At 35.0% G+C, this 21,534-nt stretch overlaps 1 protein-coding gene across 2 annotated transcripts; it reads right to left on the reverse strand.

Moving 5' to 3' along the window:
- Nucleotides 1-3,413: 3,413 nt before the first annotated feature.
- On the reverse strand, nt 3,414-15,934 carry LOC112750111 (paired amphipathic helix protein Sin3-like 4). Of its 2 annotated transcripts, none has more exons than XM_025798665.3 (24): nt 15,446-15,934; nt 15,050-15,341; nt 14,444-14,602; nt 14,133-14,319; nt 13,936-14,034; nt 13,640-13,804; nt 12,819-13,143; nt 12,215-12,351; nt 10,594-10,669; nt 10,486-10,518; nt 10,065-10,336; nt 9,806-9,960; nt 8,856-8,983; nt 8,493-8,747; nt 6,817-7,518; nt 6,610-6,683; nt 5,552-6,181; nt 5,246-5,346; nt 5,023-5,161; nt 4,789-4,941; nt 4,526-4,689; nt 4,326-4,431; nt 4,072-4,216; nt 3,414-3,830 (listed from the first exon to the last, which is right to left on the reverse strand). In XM_025798665.3, exons 2-23 carry the CDS (start codon nt 15,121-15,123, stop codon nt 4,094-4,096), a joined length of 4,257 nt encoding a protein of 1,418 aa, XP_025654450.1. In that variant the 5' UTR covers nt 15,124-15,341; nt 15,446-15,934; the 3' UTR covers nt 3,414-3,830; nt 4,072-4,093. The 2 variants fall into 2 exon arrangements, with proteins under 2 accessions (XP_025654450.1, XP_025654452.1); XM_025798667.3 differs by having other exon boundaries at nt 12,867-13,143; nt 15,446-15,797.
- Nucleotides 15,935-21,534: the final 5,600 nt, after the last annotated feature.

Consider the following 21,534-nt stretch of genomic DNA (forward strand, 5'->3'; position numbering starts at 1 on the left):
CAGGTTCTGATCACACCCCCTCCTTTTGGACACTAACTACCAATCAAAAATATCAAAGAGGAGATTAAAGTTTCAATCCTACTGGTGTGATGAAGAACAAATTAGTAACTTCATCTGCAAGGCCCAAAACTCAGATATAGAAGGTTCAGTGATGTTTAGATTATTTCAGAATATTAAACTGGTTAGACACCGATTGGTTCTCTAACAAAAGAATAGCTCTACTAATTCTAAAAAAGAGATTGTAGAAGTTACTGCTCTCCTAGAATAAAAATAGGCGTCTGGCATCATATATAGGAGGCACTGGATTACTTGAGCTTGAACAGCAACTTGAAAAAGTATTTTTGTACGAAAAACTTTACTGGAAAGACAAATCTAGAACCAAACGGCTGAAAGAAGGAGACCAAAATACTAACTTCTTCCATTAAAAATTTAAATCTAGAACCAGAAGAAATAAGATATGGCATATGCAGAGAGATAAAGCAACAACTAATGCTAATATTGTTAGGGTGACTGTGGGCTACTTTAAGAGTCGTCTTCCAATTAGGTGGATCATGAGCCTTTTGTCACAGACTTTGAGCCTAAGGTTACAGCTAACATGAACCGTAGGCTTAGAAGATCTGTTTCTATGGATAAAGTGGACTTTTAGTATCCACCGTCAGAGTACACGGGGAGAGGACGGTATAATGGTTGAACTTTTCAAATTCTACCGGGATATAGTGGGAGAAGACGTGTTCCAGACTGTAAGAAGTTTTTTATTAGAGGTGGAATTTTAAATAACTTTAACCACACCAATATCTGCCTAGTGCCAAAGGTACCAGATGCGAGCAATATGACTTAAGTAAGGCCTTTCAATTTGTCCTCTATTGTCTATAAAATCATTTCAAAGGTGCTAGTCCACAAACTCCAAGGGTGTATGGTCAAGATGATAACCCCTGCTCAGACTGCATTCCCAAAAGATAAGCGTGTTTCTGATAGCATTCTTATAGCACACGAATGTATGCACTACCTTAGCCACAAAAGCAGGCTTGGAATACGAAATGACGCTGAAACTTGATGTGAGTAAAGCCTACGACAGAGTGGAATGAAATTTTCTATGGTATATTATGAGGTAGTTGAGCTTTAAATCGACATTCATTCATTGGATTCCCCAATTGATGATAGCTGTTTCTTATTTTATTGTTATGAAAGGTCAACTCTATGATTTTTTAGACCAAATAGAGGCATCTGTCAAGGCGATCGTCTTTTGTGCAGACGGACTTTTCTTCTTGCTACACAAAACAGAGCAAAACAGTCTCATTTAAAAAATTCAGACAAACAGAAGATGTCCAATCATAAATTACTTGCCAGTTACTAATGGTTTTTATTTTGTTCGATAAAGTCTCAAAAGATAGTTGTGCCTCTTTTCTAGAATTATTAGATTCTTATGAGAGCTTCAGTTTTTCAGTAATAACACTGCAGGGTAGATTAAAACTTCTCTAGTAGCCCAACTGAATATTTCTCACATAGGTGCACAGAATAAATGGTTGGGCTTGCTTGTTGTTGTCAACCGCTTTAAAAAAGCCACCTTCGTCTCAATCCAAGATAAGGTTCTCAAAAAGACACGAGGATGAAAAAAGCGCTCGTCAGTTAATGGAGGAACATAGATATTACTACGAGCAGTTAGTGAAGCCATACCAATCTATACTTTGTGTTGTTTTAAACTTCCAAACAGTTTGCCAAACGAAATTCATTGTATACTAACCTAGTTTTAATGAGGGCAGCAAACTTCCAAAAGGTGAATGGTATGGATTAGCTAGGATGAGATAACTAGGTCTAACAAAGAAGGCGGGCTTCAAAAATGTCAGGGCTTAAAACATGACTTTTTTGGGTAAACAGTTCTGAAAAATGGCAACTTAACCTAACTTTCTTGTTTCTTAAATACTTAAAAGCGCATACTGCAGATTTAATTCTGTCCTCACAATAGGAATAAGAACTTTACCTTCTCAAAATTGGCAAAGTATTTTTACAAAAAAGGCGAATTGTAGAGAAAGACATTGGTTGGAAGGCAAGTTTTAACAATATCTAAACCTTCGTTGAACCATGACTCCCTCTTTCCTACTCCTTCAACGTTCCACCATTTGCGGCATTGCTATCAGATGGCAACCATTTGTTGTGGGTAAATGACATGTTTTTGTCAAACAAATAGTAACACTAAGCATTAATTCCAGACCTTTTTTCGTTTGAAAATTGTTTAGCAAATCCTCTCTATAATCCCAGAAAAAGGCAAAGACACAAGATGGTTGATGAACAGAGTAGAAACATATAACGTTGCATCAGCGTACAAGATTGCTACCATGCTTGCGTTAAATTCTGCCTAAACTTCATGCAATAGACACCAATTTCAAGCTAACCATAAAAGCTAAAAATGCCTCGCAAGTTTCTGCTTTTTGCATGAAAAATCTTGCACGATAAGCTTCATGTTCTGCTTCTTATCCTCCAATGATTTCCATCTACTCTGACAATTTACCCAATCTGTAATTCAACACCAGAATGCCAATCTACTCTTAATGGAGGAACTCGGTGTTACAAACTGGACAGGAAATAAACTCTCATAAAGCTCAGCTGGTTTTGATAGTAGCTTAGAATATGTAGAAAGAAAAGTGTCGGCGAACTTTTAAACATGTTAAGGAGTCTCCAGAAGAAATATTACCAACATCGTTTAAGTCAAACCAATTTTGCGTTACGTATAATACCCTAAAATCTTTTTCACTATTTACTTATCTATGTTATTTTGTTCTTATAATTTTGCCTGTTCGTAAGTATTTGAAAACCCTCCTTTTTTATTTCTCTTTTCTTGACTTTTAGACATATTGTGTTCGTTTTTCTGTTAATAAAATACCACCACTGTCTTTTGAAATAAAATTCTACATCGTAAGTCCCAATCAAGTTTATGTAAAATCGGTTTGTATTGTAGGTGGTTCTTTCATATATCTGGCTGTAACTGAATTTTTGCCACATGATTTATGACATTGCTAAAATAACTTGCACGTTAATATTGTTTACAAATATAATCTAATATCCTTTTGAATTTTACTTTTAGAATTTGTGTTTAACTCTTTAATGTCACATTCGATGCACAACAAATAACTGGTTTGCGTAAGAAAAATTGAAGGAAAGAGAAAGCGTCCTATCCTCAGCAGTGTCGCAAATAATAAGACTTTCAGAGTTGACTATAAGCATTCAAAGCACATATAAAGTAGGACCTGTGAGTTGCATCAGATTTCTGAAGAGTGGCTGTTAGACTGGCTTTGTTTACAAACACGGGATACCGAGGCAGGAATACTAAGACAAAATGATGTTTGACAAATAAGACATAGACATAGACATTACATCTAAAGACACTGAATTCGCAGCCTTAGTTACCCAAAAGCCTATGAAGATATAAATCGTTTCTTTCCACAATCAACAACCTCTACAAAGTTGTAGCAGCAAAATGGTTAAGAACAAAAAGGAAACCACTAAAAAAATGCAATTGAAATTATAAAAAAAAAACTATGGATGAATGGAATAAAAATGTGTTCTTACTACATCACAAATTATCGCTATTTACATTATTGAGTCATCGGCCATCAAATTACAGTATACTACAATCTCCCTCTTTCTCTTCCTCCTCTTCCTCCTCCTCCTTTCCACTACGCTCCAACCTGAGCCTTCCATTCTATAAGGTTTTATTGGGTTGCTCGTATAGTGAGTGTGAGAACACGAGAAAAATAATTTCAGTAAATCATATTTTGCTTTTCTCATCATGTTGTAATGTCATGTACGGCGGCTTTGCCGGCAACGATCGAAAGCTGCTAGTTAAAAGGACAACCGAAGAGAAACTATTAATTAGATCATGTTACTTCATACATCAACTAAAATTTTTACTTTTACGGAACAAAACTAACATTTTGAATTAAGATATGATATAGCTCTAAGAGAAAGATATCAACTAGGAGGTTTTTTCTCATGGACGTGAGCATTATGCATCTATCTGGAAACGAATAAGGTGTCGGTCTAGCACAACACATTTAGTAATATGAAATCACAAACCTTATCCAGCTGAAAATGGATGTCAGCATGTAAGGGAAAACAATTTGTGGAACCGTTGTACTCTTCTTGAACTAATGGTTAAAGACTTCGCCCTATTCTTTCTCTTCCGGAACAAAAAATCTTCCGTATCTAAAACATATGACACCTGACAACATGCAATGGATACCAAGGGAATGTATGAGTGGAACTTTGGAAACACAACCCAACAGAATGTGCAAAATAAGAACAATATTCAGAAGTAGAACTATTATTACCTTGGATGAACTGCAAGATATCTTACACTCAAGACCATTAATAACTTGTAGTCCTTCCACAGCCTCACTTGAAATGTCATCAGCACAGGCATATCTACGTTTGTTCCTACGGAAATGAATCAAGTAAAATAAATAAGTTTTGTTTAAAAATATATTACTTCAAGAATGGCACCAAACAATTCTTTGGGCTTGTCAAATACCTTCTCAAGAAAATTCCAGACTTTTCCTTTTTTTCAGAGACAACAGAAAAAAATTCGTTGTACAAATAGCCTGAAAAGTTGGGGTCCATTGACACGGCAGTTACTTCAGGCTTATCATGTCCATAGTCCATCAGTTGAAGAGACAATTTCTTAGGTCCAGGTGACTGCAATCCAATACATAAGATTACAGAACAGAAAATATTTTGAATTTAGTTCAGCAGCAAATCCAAGTAGAAAAAGAAAGAAAAAACAAAAATCATTACATATTCAATTCGGTATATGTTCTCTTCATGAAGAAGAACACGGGCATTTTCATGATAAACTGCGTCAACAAATCTTCCTGGTTTTCTTGATTTCTCATATGCATATAATTGGAGAAGCTTGTTATCCATCTCATCAGTGGCAACATTTTGAAGCTGAAATAAAAAGGAGAAATTTTCAGGGACAGAAAGTTAGAATAAAACAAAATAGATGAGAGAGCAATTCATGAGCTTGACCTGTTTAACAAGCTTATAAATCAGCTTGTCTAAAGTGAATAAGAGATATGACTGAGTTCCAATAATGGCTCGACAATCATCCTCGAATTTTGTATTATCAGATGAACCATCCAGCAAATTGTAGAGCGCATTCATGAACCTGTCGCATAAAAGAGTCCCTCAGTCTGCAAATATACTCGTATTTTAATTTTTAACTGAGTGCAAAATTTACAAAGCATATCACCTGTTGTATTGATCAGTAGAACCCGTATTATTTGAAGCCCCCCATTTCCTTTCAGCAGATGATGAGTTAATCTTTGCTGATTGTATCCTCTCATACAATGTCTGTCAGAAAAGCAACACGAAACTTGCTAAGTTGCTATATCAATATTTAATTACAGGCAGTTGTTTATACTATTAGAAACCATCATGACATCAACATAGGTTTAGAAACCTTGAGGGGAAAATGGGAAGTAGACATCTTCATATCTGAAGTCATGACAAAAAATGAATGAAAAATAACTATTTCCATAAAAAGACAATTTCGTACCTGATGAAGTCTAAACAGGACGTAAAAGGAATCATTTCCATAAAAAATTCGAGAAGTCCTTTCTTTCCCATGTAACGCTGGGGGAACATGCTTCGCCAGCGGCTTTACAGTTAATAGGAAGCGCTCTGAAAATGGCAAGGAGGTTCCATCTCCTTCAACATCATGGGCATCAGCCATTCCTTCAGCTTCACCTTCACTCTCAGCTTTGTTATCATTTTCCCCATCCTCGTGCTCTTCTCGAGATTCCTCACCATCAGCAGACTCGCTTCCAGAAACATCAACATTCTCAGAAGCATTCTCACTGTCCTCAGATGACCTGTGTGGACTTTCCTCACCTTCATCGTCAGCATCAACATCATTCTCTCCTCTAACTTCACCTAAAGCTTGTTCTCCATTTCTGTTTTGGTATTGCTGACTCGAACCGCCATCCTTCCCCTTATGGACTGCATCCAAACCAGTATCTCCATAAACAGCAAAGTTATCCTCTTCAAAGTCTCCATTTGGGGACAACTCGCCCTCTTCTCTTTCACTTTTTAACTGCCGAACTGATTCTTCTGGGTACCTGTGAACTTCGGTCCCTTCTGTGATGGTCCCATTTGTGGATGTACCTGGTCTGGTAGAATCACCACCCTAAGTCATGAAAATAAATAAATAAGAAAGTATTAATTACAAAACTTCAAACAATCGTTATCATGAATAATCCCAGAACACAAGTGCAAGAAAATGGTATCCCTAACACTATCTTCAGGAAAGCAAACAACTGCAATGTACAGAACGATCAAACATCAAACATACATATTCAAGAAATAACTTGCATAATAATTATATGCTATAAGTGAACAAGAAAGTGCCACATTATTAAGAAAGTTATGATGTTTCACCCGCATTATATGCTATAAGTATTTCATCATGTTTCAGTAGGTTGGCATCAACTGTACTTATCAGATACTGTAAATTATTATACTGATAGCAAATTTAAGTTGATCCGTAACATGAAGCTAGCAAAAACAAATTTTAAGTCGAGAGTAAGACAAGAAGCACAAAGGGTTGAGCCATACCTCTGATGAAGGTAAATCAACTCCACCTTCGCCAGATATATTACCAGGTCTAGACGGATTAGTGGCAATGATTCCTTCAAGGAAAAGGCTGTATCTTAGTTCCATTCATTATCAGAATGTGAAAGTGTAACATCAAATGACATTATCAAAAATAAAAGATGAAGTAAGAATTGAGAAAAATCACCATCCCAGAAGAAAGATACTAACCTGATGCATTATCCATGCTTGTTCTTCCATTACTTAGCTCCACTCCTAATGCTGGGGAAACATTAGCATTCACCAACCGCTCACTGGAGTGGTCTTGCTTATTGACTCCTGACATTTCATCAGGTGTGAATGAATTAGTATTAATTTTACCATGCTGTGTATTAGTGCCTGAAGTTTCAGTTTTATGCAGAGTGCGGTCTGGATCAAGACATTTATCATCTTTGGCACCACTGTCACCATTTGATTGCCATACTTTGCTAGAATTTGATTGATCTAATGGCATGCACTCATCCCCATTTCTAGAAGTGTTAATATGCTTAGGATTCACTACAATAGCACCAGCACCAGCACCAGCACTACCCTCACTCTCGGCAACACTTGCAGTGCCACTTTTGGCAGAATTATTCTTATCCTTGACAACATCTTCTGTATCCTCGGCACCCAGAGGCCGAGAAGGAACACACAGCATGGGTTCTAAAAATGTTGTCCAAACCTTCATAACTTTATCCAATTGTTCAGTTGTACACATTTCTCCACAAGAATATTTTACAAGCTGATACAGATCTTCATGAATATCAGAATCAGTGTACTCAAACTCAAGGTTTGGAAGAACAGGACGTCTATTTCCAGCAGCAATCGCAAGAAGAACATCATCTTCTTTGCGTTTCTTCTCACTGATTTCTTTGATTTCGGCCAGTAATGCTGTAAAAAGATTAGAAAAAGGAATGAGTCAGAAGAACAAAATGAATTCCTGCATCACGATAAGCTCATCAATGATTTACATTTTAGTTCTGCGAGGTGGTAGGCAAACATTGTTTTGTATTAGATGGGATGTTATTTATCAATGAGTCAAAAATTAATCCAGATGACTATGACTACACACATATTGTTATTGTGCATGACTTTATTCCCAACCTTAGAAAAACTACAAATAAATGTGAAAGGAGGGAGAAGCATAGAGTGCAGAAAACTTGTAGACAAGATAATGGAGAACTATGACACTTTTATTTATTAAATGCATGTAAAAATAATAAAAATGGAATTTGTCGATATGGTGAATTGTTTATAACTTAACCAAAAGGTCTTGTGTTTAAGGACTTGTTTGAGTGAGCTTCTAAAAAAAAATCTCTTTTCAAGTGATCTTTTTTTAAAAGATCTTTTAAAAAAATAAAAGTAATTTTATGTTTCACTATTTCATGTAAAAATATCTTTTTATCTAATAATTATGTTCTGGATACGACAATATTAAAAATATATATATACCTATTAAAAGAAATGTAAATTGTAGCTTCTAAAAAAAAATTATTTTTCTAGTACTTTTATTTTTACTATTAAAATTTTTCAAAACACACTAAAAAAAAAAATCTTTTCCTAACAACTTAATGGCACCCAAACAAGCTCCAAGTCTTTGATGCAGCCAAAAAAAAAAAAATGTTTTTATAGACTATATTTAATGAAGGGTATTTAGGGGGGAAAAGAGTTGGACACCAACCTTTCTCATATTCCCTTATATATAGTATAGAAGTATAGATATAGAGGTATAGAAGATATAAAGCGATGATACCTCACAGTATCAAAATAGTTGCAGCATAAAAAAGAATCTTCTAATTTATTTTGAACATTAAAAGCCTCATTGCCCTGTATTACTAGAAGTAAATGAACTGAAAAGTTGTTACCTTTAGTACTCAAGCTTTTTGTATCCTGTTGTTTAAAGTAGAAGCTACGGTGATCAAGAGATTTATGATAATTTTTGGCATATATTTCAGCCCAGACTTTATTAAAATCAGCACGACACCTTGCCCATTCATCTTGTTTCTGCTTCAAGCGGGTTAATATCACTGGCAAAGCCAGAGATGCATTTTTCCGTAACACATCCATCACATCTAGCCCATGGTCACCATATAATCGTTCAATGCACCTAAGATTTAAGGCTGAAAGTAATGCAAGAAAGTCCCCATCAGAATATGGAAAACATCAAATTACCTCATATTGCATCCGTGCCATATGAAAATATATTGATGAACAGAAAAGCCCTTAACCTGTTAAGTGCTCCTCAATACGAATTGGACTGTCTCCTTTGATTATATTATTATTGACCTTTTCTAACAGCTCTTCCACTCGCTTAGTAGTTGCATTTACAGACTCTAGCAACATATCAAGTTCAAATCTGCAAACATAGATTAAAATGATATCAATAAGTGATAGATAACTTAACGAAAACATTTTAAAAAAGAGGTAAAATGATATGGCAAACATGCTTATCATTGTGCAATTCAGAATCACGAATCACCCAATATGCTTCAATACCCCAAAAGAAAAAAGGGAAAAAAAACCCTCCAAACGCCAATTTTTAGGAAAGAAACAGAGGCAGCCGGGTGCATTTAGAACTTCTTAGTTATAACCAATATCTTGTTAAAACTAGATTGTTTGAACAAAATGCAAAAACAGGTAGAAGGGTGCATTTAGCACTGCTAAGTTCTAACCTCTTAGAACCAATATCTTCTTAAAACTATAAATTGTTTGAACAAAAATGCAAAAAAAAAAAAAAAAATCCACTAGCAGGATTCTACAATGTCTTCACATGGCAAACATAAGTGACCTTAAAAAGTTTTTTCATTCTTTCCTCAAACAGAGACATCAGTTTTTGCAGCTCCCTTTCATCTGCATCTTTTTTCTTTGTTGTCTTGGCTTATATGAGAGAAACTACACTGCTACTTTCTTAAGATTTTATGCATTTTGTAAGACTTCTATTTGTGACGATTGTGTTTTTGAAAACTTTGGAGATGAGTGATGATTATATGTTATTGGTCTTATGAAAGTTTATGGTATGGCATTAATTTTGCATGTATCCTTGAATCCTGGAATTCAATTCAATACAGTTTATGATTCACAATTCAATGATTAACCTTAGCAATTCAAGTTCTGAATTACAATTTGATAACCTTGATGCAAATACAACCAATCAAATAAGCATCACTGCAAGTCTGACCTGTCATCTTCACATCTGAACAAGCTCTCTTCATACTGATTTTTCCGCATATGTTTAAAGGAATAATCCTCACTTCCTGAAGTAACAGACACCCAGTGATCATTTAATACTTCTGCACCAAGTTCTGTTCTCTGGCTAGCTACAGGTATTGGGTACTGCATAAGCACAGGTAACACATATGAACAACGCAATCAGCAAGAGAATCACAGATATCACATTCAAGTAATATAAAACCGAGAGACAAGTAAATCAAGTATACATTTTTTGGCAAGAGACGATAGCTCGGAGTGCATTGATCACAGTTAGAAAGGTCCAGCTCATTTATAGGCTTTGACAAATACTTATCCTTGCTGGGATATATGGATATCTTAGGACCTGAAACATCCTTGTTGGCGGGGGCAGTGGATTTGTCCCTTTCTCGGAATTCACGATCCCTTTCTTTCATGCCATCATCCCTACAACGGTCTCGATCACGATCCCTGTCTTCAACCTTCACAGATTTTGGCCTTTGTCCGTCACTCCATAAGGACTCTGATGAAAACACACATACACACACACAAAATAAAAGGTGAGTTTTGTGCGAAAAGACAAAGCTAAGAAACTTAAACATGGTATCAGATTACAAAATATATAAGGAGAATCTGTCATAATAACAGAAAATTCCAAGCCATTTTACATACTTTTATTCATGACACCAGCAAGGAATCCACCATCTGCATCACAGAAACTGATTAGAAATATCTTGGAAGTGTACCAACATAGAAATATGAAATTAGTTTGAACATTACCATTCTTTTCAGATTGTATTAAAAATTCATTAAACCCCTCCATAAGATCTGGATATTTCCCCAGTAAATCACCAACCTTGAAGAATAAGTGACCATGAGTTAGCAATTATATTCCAGAGCATGTTATTTAATAAGATCTATAGGCAGCACTAAGAAATATAATGGAAGTAGGCCAAGATAAAGTGTATAATTAACTTCAAGGACATAAGTTCTTCCACCAAATTATTTAATTACAATCGCAACACCACATTATATGTAGTAGATTTTCCAGTGGAGAGGATATATATTCTATTACTTCTAGTTTTTTTAATTGAAAATTTCAGCTAAATCAAAATTTATCAAATTATTGAAGATGACATCATCAGCATTGAAAAGATTAGTAGTTCATGGTGCCTCAGCTGCAGGGTCATCTGTGAGGAATTTAGAACGGGATGCCACCAGACTTTGTCAAGAATAAATGACCAAAAACATAATACTGCTGGCCAATTATCACACTTCAGAAGAAACATAATTTATTCTAGACCATCTATTCCTGCCGTAATTGTTGTAATTGCTTCCTTCACAGCTCTAATTGTACTGAGTGCCAGGTGCCCCCTCACAGACAATACAAAATCCAAAAATCACCAAATCTTCTCAGTCTTTGATGGAGGAAGTTATCCTTTCCAGCTTTGCTGAAAGCAACTTGAACCTTTGTCCTTTACATCGAGTACAAAAATTGCTGGACTATCTACCATAAGCTCTCCCACAGGTAAGGTTATTAGGGAAGAACAAATGTGAATTGGAAGGAAGATCTCAAACAGGTTGAAAAATATGGTTCCGTCTGCAATTTGCATTGCTCAGATCTTCTTGTTTGTTTTGATAAAATGAACAAAGTGATTTGGTTACATGCAATCAAGCTCAAACACTTGGTGAAATCTTGTGGGTTCCTTTATTGATCAAGATGATACTGGGAAGATGATCACTTTAATAGGTGGTACAGAAAGCTGCTGCTTTGGCATAATGAAAAGGAAATTGGCTATTCTGTTGTTTCTGGTTTCTGATTTTATCCATATACTTGCTGCAAGTATGATTATGATGGCCTCTGCAGCATTTAAAGCATACTAGTATGCCAACACAATACCCCCATTTTAGCCATTTCATATTTCTCAAAACACACTTTAAGTCCTTCATTCCATTAGATCCTCCAAATGTACCATCCAAAATGATCCTCCTTCAATCTATTGCTTAATATAAGACATGACAGTATCGCATTGAGAAATTGGTCTTGCCTTAAATTACCTGAATGCCTATTCTCATTAGCTGACACCCTCATTCCTTGAAATTGGCCGCATTGGCTTGTAGGCTCCATAGAGCATAGGCTATTCTGGCCCAAACTAAACTCTGGCTGACCCAAATATAATCCAAATTGAATGCATGCAAATAAACTCAATTTTAAACACCAATGATATAGGAGGATATCCCTTTTTTTCCATATTTTAACATATTTTATTTAGGGAATAACGGTAAATGCCCACATCCAGCTAAACCAACAAAGCAAGATTAAATAAAAGACATGCATTTATAGAATCCGACAATGAAATCAGTAAACCGGATGACAAGAAAAATTAATAATAAGCCATACCAATGACTGCAATTCATGTCTGGTAATTATTTCCCTGCTGTAAATATGCAAACACTTCAAAAATTCTTGGTAGTCATCAGGATTTCGTAATTTCTCTTTGACCTTTTCACAGAAAGCAAGCTCCTGGCTATACATGCCTGAGATAATGAAATTTGACATAAGTAAAAAACTGCTAAAGGAAAATAAGATGTTAAAAGTTTTATGCAACAAAAGATAGAAGACAAACAAGAAGTTGAAATAAATTTATTTTTCCCTTATAACAAGGACAATTGATTATGAAATCATCTCATAAATGGAAAAATTTTAACACTTCTTCAATACAGATAACCCTATCAACAAGAGACACCATACTCTTCTTTTTTTATAAACTTTAGCAATATATGCAGTAGAATAGTGATGAGAAACATTTTGCATTAGTTGCTGTAATGAAGTTTCACTTTTGACGCCTTTTTCTTATTTTATCAATTTATTTATTTTCAACCAAACATAAAAGCATATGTTTCCACTGTTTAAATAATGTATATCATAGCATTGGTTGGAAAAGGTAACAAATATAACAAAAAAACCAGTAGATTCAGGATCAAAATGTTGACAACATACTCACTTTTCAGAGTATTTCTTTCATCACAAGTGGATGGCATAGGGCGCATACCAATATTTTCATCATCAAGCAATGGTTCAGCTCCAGAGTCTTCAGCCCTACGATCAGATTTCCGTTTATGGGAGAACCTTTCCCTATCTCGACCACCATCATGCTCATAATCTCTATCGTCTCTGTCACGTTCTCTCCTATCCTCTCTGCGTTCCTTATCCTTCTCTAGACGTCTCCTCTGATCCTTTTCTGCCCTCATCAAACCTCTGTCATTATCAGGGTCGGGACGGTCAACACTGAGGTCACGATCACCATGTGAGGTCATAGTCCTTTCTCTCTGGCACACAAGATAAGTAGAATGTAAGCTTGATAACCAAACATGCAATCAGTGGGACCAGAGTCACCAAGATAGTAAAAGACAAAAGGCTACTTTAAGGCTTCAGGGTTTTAATGCCTTGGAGAAAGATCAGCCAAAGACTTATAACTACGTGAGCATAACATCCTAAGTAAAAGTAACAACTGCAATGTTCAATTTACAAAACCCTAAACTGCTAGCCGTAAAATTCCTTATGACCCAGAAATAGTTACTTCTCAACAACATAATATTTTACCCAATGTAACATCATAGCAAGTTAGAGGGATGGATTTTTTAAACTTTCTACAGCTATCATTAAGTGCTACAGGTATGTTGCCTGAACAATAATACACTAGAAGCGTGCATCTCATGGAAGGGGCAATAATGCAGCCACCAAAAGGTGCTGAAACCTCCAGGCACCTTGACTTAGCATCTCATTTTATACTACCAAGAAGGACAGAAAAATATGGAGATAAACCTTCTCAACATGCATTTGCCGTACAGTTGGCATTGCAGAGCTCCTATCACGTAGCATAGAATTTCTAGCAGAAATATAATGAGCAGAGGCTGCTGAGGAAGTGTCCGGGAGAAAATGAGTAAACTCATCAAGAAGATCCGGATGCTCTTGGAAAAGTGCAGCAACCTGAAGAAGTCCAAAATATGATTGAAATGAACGTCAAACGAAATATTAAGACTAATATAAATGACATAGGAAGATAAATATAACAATTTTCCTAGCTATAACATAATAACACATGCATAGACAAAACAAACCTCCTGGTAGACCTCTGTTATAGACTTGCTTTCCTTTCTGTACATATTTAATATGTCCAGAAATGACTTGTAAACACGATCATCACCTTGAAACCGGGTCTGAATGAAAATGATGAATTAGATTCAACTAGAACTGCCCATTCTGTATTGAAACTGAGTCTGTATTAGAAAACCAATCAGGCCCAAGAACATTTTACCTTAATTTTGTTCACAAAATTAATCGCTTCTTCAAATTCAACAGGCTTCTTTGGGGCAGGTTGTTCATCCTCCAGTGGAAGTGTGATTTCATAACCCCTTGGCAAGAAGGTGTTGAATCCCAAAAGCAAGTCTCTGTGCCCTTTAAAGAGCTGTTTAACCCTTGCTATCACGCCTGCAGTATCAACTCTACAAGTATCAAAAGCAGACACAAGTCAGTTTCCACTGGCAAAAACAGTATCCCCCTCCCCCAATATAATACAAAAAGACATTCGGAGGAGCATGCCAACAATGTGGTACGACATGATCAAACCTTTGAGCCTTAAAATCTTTCATGACTTCCAAAAAGTCATCATACTTGTCCCTCTTATCCTGAAATATATCCTTTACTGCCTTGAGATATGCCAATGCATCATTTGTAGTCAGCTTCTGAGCAACAGCACCTCCATTCATCATCTGGGGTTGCCCGGACCTTCGTTCGAAAATATTCCAAAATACAATTAGACAATTGATAAACCAACGACACAGTATTCCCAATTTCTAGCACATGATCATACATGACAATCAAAACCTTAAGAAACTGAAAGTAATTTTTTTCCATGAAAAATACAAATTTACCCATTAAAAGAAGAATTTACTCAGGATTGCAGATAACAAATATCCGATCTCATTTTATTAGGTCAAAACATCAAAACCCAAAAAATTTACCAAAAAAGAGACAGCTTTGCTAAAGATTGATCATCTAGACTTCCCGGGTTACACACGAGGGCACTAGTAAAACTTTTCACCGCAGTAAAAACTCGGGAAGCTCCATTACTAAGTCGAAGATGCAATTACTTGATCAAAGCACAAACAAAAACACAAGTACAGTTCAAAACACAGGAAAAGTTGAAGATGAGAACGAAAACCAACAACTTACGCTTCTTCTCGAGAAGACACTATAGGCCGTTTAAGTTGAGGACTCGCGAAAATATCGTCCCTAGACCTCTTCATTCCTATTCAATAAACCATGAAATTGAAAAAACACCCAAACACAAGAGCACAGTCTCTTCAGCAATCAGCACCAAATCATGCTTCTGATACTTCGATTACAATTCAAATTCCTTCAACCCTGAGCTTCTCATTCCAGCACACACCGCAGATCTGCGGATTAACGTTGGAGCAAGAGAATTCCAACCTTCTCGAAGAGATCACCAAGGAGGAGCCAAATCCTACAATAGAATAGAAAAAGAATCAGAAAAAGCGAAAATTCGCATTAACTTCAATGCAAAGCAACGTAAGCGACGAATTCAAACGGAGGAAGCAGAGAATTTACACAGTGATCGTCGAGTCTCGAAGCAGCAGATAGAAAAAATCGAAAAAAAAAAATAAAAGAAGATAAATATCGGAAAAGCTTTGAGCGAATGAATGCTTCTTCTGAGCCTCGGTGATTCTTCGAGGAGTAAACTCGTTACGTTGGAGAAGGCTAAAAGGAAAAACGAAGGCTTTTGTTGAGCAGTGTTTTCCTCAGAGTTTGAAATTCGAAGTAGAGAATTTTATTTTCTCTCTTAAGATTTTCTGGGCAAACAAACAGAACTGAGAGAAGAGAAAAGAAAATAAACGAGAGAACGAAGAAAATAGAAACCAAACAAATAGAAGTTCACAATGTGATATATATAAAAGAAAAAACACGGGGAAAAAAATAAAAAGAAAACATAAGGGGTGTGGCGGTAGTAATATTTGACCTTCTTTATCCGGTTACCAATTCCTGTGTTTACCGCCTGTTAGCGGTTAATCGTTTTATCTATAATCTATAATATGAGATGAAAAATTAGGGCAAGACCTTTTGTGTTGGGCTGTATTAATAACGAACGTGTTTGGTTCTTCGACTTTTCACAAAGGGGTGATTTTGATTAGCAATTTGGCTATTTTGTGATTTTTTTAAATTTGTATTTGTTTGGTGTGGGATTTGTGACTTGTGAGGAGTAGTAGTAGTTATTGTTGGTGGTGTGGTGAACATAATATATATTTGCAAGATTTATTTCCAAGTTTTTATATAGATGGATGATGATGATGAAATTAGGTCTAACAGATAGTGAGAGAAAAAGAAGATATAGTTAATGTCATGTTCTCTTTTTTAACATCTTTTTGTCAATTGTGACTTTGAAGTTATCTTTGTAGGATTTATTACATATTTACATTTATAATTTGTAAACGATACAAGACAAATGATTATGGTTACGCAAATAAGAAACTTTGACTGAATGAATAATCTTTTATTTATTTATTTATTTATTTATTTATTATTATTATTATTATTATTATTATTATTATTATTATTATTATTATTATTATTGTTGTTGTTGTTTGATAAACTCTCAAGCGCCTCTTTTTGTCTGAAGTCTGAACACTCAAACGCATTTTTATGGGTTTTTTTATTTTTGGAGAAAACGCATTTTTATTTATGAGTTGGGATTGTGGTGTTAATGAATCGGAGTTTGTCATTGGGAATGGACTCTCTTGGCTGACGGAAGAGGAGTATCTTTTTTTTTTTGATATGGCTGAGACTGTGAGTGATATAATTTTTGTTTGTAACTGTTTATATTTTTGGTCCTAGTTTGTAACCCTTAAATCAATGGGGAAATTGTTTTTAAGGCTCAATATGGCTATATATATATATTTTTTTTTTTTTGGTAAAATATGGCTATATATTTTAGGCCAGTAAACGCTTTACTAAAGAATTTTCAAGCCCAATTGATGCCATAACGCTAGGACCAGGCCAATCTACCAAATAATAGGGTAAAAAGCCCCTTTTGTAGTATTGAACGTTTCCAACTAAAAAAATAAATAAATATAAGTTTGGTTTGCGTTTTTATTTTGAGTCTTTTTTATTTTTTAAATTTTATGAAAAAAAATAAAAACAGTAAAAATAATAAAATTTTATTTTTTATTTTTATTTTTTTATTTTACTTTTTTTTTTTACAAAATTCAAAAATAAAAGAAACATAAAAAATTAAAATACAAACCAAATGTGCTGGCCAAAAACATGAAAAAACCAAATGTCAGTCATTCTAGTCTCTAGAACTCGGCTCTCTAGACATGTAAGTTGATTATTAAAAACATAGATACATCTATTTACTTACAACTATCTATTTACATCAATATACAACCCAGTTGTATCCTGCTACGTGTCGTCACTTCATGTTATTTTCTAAGGTTATTAGTTTATTAAAAAAATTATAAAATTAAATAAATGATCCATTTAAATTAGATGTCTTTGATATAATGTGATATTAATACAGTGGAACATACACTTTTATCAATTTCAAACCCTATGTCTCCTCTAGGATTGAATGTTTGAATAATTCTTCAAATAATAAGTGATCCTTAATTTTTTATTATACTTTTTTTTTTCCACGGTATTCTCTAACTTGACAGGTTAATGATTAATTCATTGCAAACACTACGAGAAAATAAATTTTCTGCCACGCTTTTAAAGTATGTCGAAAAGTATAAAAAAGCGTGCCGATAACTTTTCACCACGCTTTTTTAGCTATTGACACGCTTTTAAAAGGGCCACATCCGCAAGCGTGCCAGTTGCTCTATCGCCACGCTTTTGTGGATCTATCGGCACGCTTTCATCTCTTGCTACGCTTGAGAAGCGTACCGAAAAGTGTACATATCGCCACGCTTTTAGAAGCGTGCCCAGTGGAGTGATTTTGGCTACACTTTAAAAGCGTGCCGATAGGGAAAGATATGGCTACGCTTTTTAAGCGTGGCTGTTGATGATTACGAAAAGATATGGCTACGCTTAAAAAGCGTGCCAATAGCCAAAAATATGACTATAAGTTGGATCAAAATACTTATGGCTATACCTGTTTATGAATCTTCCTAATTAAACATTGCAAAATTGATATATAATTTTAAATCATAGTTTAAATGACTAATTTAAATAATGAAAATTTTTTTATATAATTTTAAATTAACCAATCCAACATACATAAATTTTCATCATATTTGTCAACAAAAAAATAAAATTTATTATTTGAAAAATACAACATACACATCATCAAAGCTACAATAAAAGAAAAAGTCAAAATTTATTATTTGACAAAAAAACTGTTCTTGTGTGAAAACCAAAGCAGCTTTGGCTCATTTACACCTTTCACAAGTTCTGATATAAGTGACCCCACACCTTCCTCATCAATGACCAAAACCACTGTTTCAGTTGCCTCCTTAGCTAAAACTTGAACCTCCTAGAATATAAAATAAATAAAATCAGATTATGCATTGAATCAGTTGAAATACATCCACAATCAATAGAAACACTCAATTCTTGAAAAATAGTATGTATGAATGATATTCTTAATGCAAGCTTCCCTATAAGGATGTAAGAATCCGCTTTCTTTTAGTGCATAATAATACACAGAGTCTTCTTACTATGCTAATCAATTCCAATTTATACCTCGAACGCAATGCTTCAAATGCATTTGCAAAATACATGAGATCATCAATACTGTTGATCTCAAATCCGACAACTAGACCACATGTATAAGCCATAGCTTGCTCTTTCCCGAGTAGTGCTATTCGAGACTCCAATAGTCGTTGCAGGGAGACCCTAAGCGATAGGAAAATTGAAAACTTAAGAACGAATTTTAAACTAGCAAAACAAAGAAGATTATTCAATTGAAGAGGTAGAAACTTACTTTGAGCTTTCTTCTTTGTTGTCAACGTCCTCAATTCTCCATTTAACTGAAACAAATAACAAACATAAATCAATAGAATTTTTAGAGACTATTAAGTAATTTTGACATACATACTGGGAGATAAATACCTTTGCAGAATCACTCAACCTCCTTGTAATTCCATTGGCTTGTGGCGTAGTTCCTATACAAAGGAATTTCAGTAAGACAACTACTTAATAAGTGCAGTTTCTTGGAATTCAATTATATTCTAAGAACAATTACTAATCAATTCTCAAAGAAATATCTGCAAAACATGCTTGAAATTGCAGCTCCTAGCCATACCCTCATCGGAAGATGCATTGGACATCGACGAAGAATTTGCTTGAAATGAACTTTCAATTTGCAGGATTTCTTTTTCAAGGCTGACGAACTTCTCCAGAATTGCAGGTGTGCTAAAAAAATTGCACATGTCTTAATAGGATGAAAAGATTGGAATGATGTGAATTGGATGAAGGATATGGGTCATGAATAGAGCAAAAAATGCACAACATGTAGTCATCATTCAACTATTCTCCAAATCTATAAAACCAAATAAACTAATTCCATGATTAATGTGATAGTCATCATTCAACTAGTTGGATTTTATTCATCAATCCTTGCTTAATTAACTAATAATTAAGAACATTTAGAAATTCCTAAGTCAATATGCATTTGAAAAACCATTCCCGATCATATCTAAAGCACTTAAGCACTTTCAATGCAAAGGTAATCGACTCATTGATTCATTGATTCAGGGGTTCTTCAAACTTAATTGGAAATAGGATAAGTACTCTATTGAAACCAAAGAACAAATGAAGAAAAAAAGGGGATCATTGGAAGACAAATTAGCCACGCTTTTCAAGCGTGCCGATATCCCTCGAAAAGCGTGGCAAAAAAAAGCATGGCCAAATTTCAAATAAGTGGCCATCCTCGTAAAAGCGTGTCGATTTCCCTAGCGTGGCAAAAAAAAGTATGGCCAAATTTCAAATCAATGGCCACCCTCGTAAAAGCGTGCCGATTTCCTTCAAAGCGTGGCAAAAAAAGCGTGGCCAAATCACAAATCAATGGCCACCCACGCAAAAGCGTGGCAAGAAAAAAGTGTGACGACAAGTCTTTTTTTTTTGTAGTGAGATTTGAGCTTTATTTAATAAGGATTTGTTGCTGGCCAATGAGTTAATGTATGTACTTAAGCAGAATTTAAACTTCAAACACTTACTTAAATGAACGAGTGAGTTGACCACTCGATCAACCCAAATTAGTTATACCTTGTCTATTCTATGCTTGTGAGTTTGGTGAATTTCATTAAATATATGTTGATTAGAGCTTCGCATGCAGTTTATATATATGATGATGTACTGTGATATTAATAGAGTGGAACACTATATTTTAATTTCAAAGCCTATGTCTCGGATTATTGAATGTTTGAATTCTTCAAATTTTTCGAATAAAAATATTAAATGTATATTAAAAATTAGTCATCATATATTATTTTATTTATTTTAATATAAATTTTATATTTTAATATATATTTTATAAGGATAATTGATTGTGTATACCAAACATAGTTGTTCTTCCATCCAATAATAAGTGATTCTTATTCTATATCTTGTATGTTCTAAGCTTCTGCTTGGTGAGTTTTATACTTTTATTAAATATACTAGAAGAAATTCCCGCATGCATATGCACAGGGTGAAAAAATAATTTTTTTTGTGACTGAAATAAACTAAACAAAGAAAAACAAAACAAACAGAACAAGGAACTGCTTAAATAGAGGGACAGTCCCGTTTAAGACTACTCTTAAATTCCTCCCAAAGTGAAAGAAGCTCCACATGTGAAAGTTGTAACTTCATCGCCATCTTTGCCATAGTATCTGCCACCGTGCTTGCATCTCTCATAATCAAACGAAAGTCAACACACCAATTCCAATGCATGATATCTCTTATTTTGAGCACCAATGGATCAATAAGCCCAAAACCATCTTGAGTAACAAGATTAAATGCTTCCACACAATCTGTCTCACAAATAACATCTCGTTGACCCACATCCCAAGCAAAGAGATATCCTCTCCAAATGGCAAACAATTCTCCTTGAAGAATACTATTACTCTCAATCATTCCCAAACACCCCCTTTGCCAACTCCCATTACAATCTCTAATAACACAAGCAAAACCAATACTATCACCCGAACCAAAATAACTAGCATCACAATTAATCTTAAAAGTACCAATGGATGGGGGATTCCAAAAACCATTTAGAGTAGAGGGAAGGGACATACGTTGTAATTCAAAAATATTCCTAAGCTCCTTTTCTGAATATAATGCCAGACAAATCACTTTTTCCGGAGGCCAAGTTTCATGAGGATTAAAGATGTCATTATTCCTTACTCGCCATATCCACCAAAGTCCCGAAAAGAACTAAAACGGATGCTCTCTGCTATGATACAAGAACCAGTTCTTCAAATCCAAAGGATGACAAGAAATATCCAACCTATGCCAGACAAGCTGAGATTTTGGACAATCCCGAATACAATGTAAAACCGATTCCTGGCTAGAAAGACATCTTGGACACCTATCTGATGACGACATCCCTCTTCTAAAGCGAAAACTTGCAGTAGGAAGAGCCTCCTTAAGACACAACCAAGCCAAAAACTTATGCTTTTCCGGAACAAGCTGACGCCAAAGCCAAAGCCAATTCTCCCGCT

The sequence above is a fragment of the Arachis hypogaea genome, chromosome 15 (genome assembly GCF_003086295.3).
Source record: "Arachis hypogaea cultivar Tifrunner chromosome 15, arahy.Tifrunner.gnm2.J5K5, whole genome shotgun sequence".
Taxonomy (NCBI): Eukaryota; Viridiplantae; Streptophyta; class Magnoliopsida; order Fabales; family Fabaceae; genus Arachis; species Arachis hypogaea.

Excerpts from the sequence above, each read along its gene's own strand:
- LOC112750111 (XM_025798665.3), bottom strand. The coding sequence starts at position 15,123 with ATGAAGAGGTCTAGGGACGATATTTTCGCGAGTCCTCAACTTAAACGG. Across the intron at positions 4,942-5,022 it reads TTTATAAGCTTGTTAAACAG|CTTCAAAATGTTGCCACTGA; the intron begins GTCAAGCTCATG and ends TTTTTATTTCAG. Across the intron at positions 4,432-4,525 it reads TCTGGAATTTTCTTGAGAAG|GAACAAACGTAGATATGCCT; the intron begins GTATTTGACAAG and ends TCATTTCCGTAG.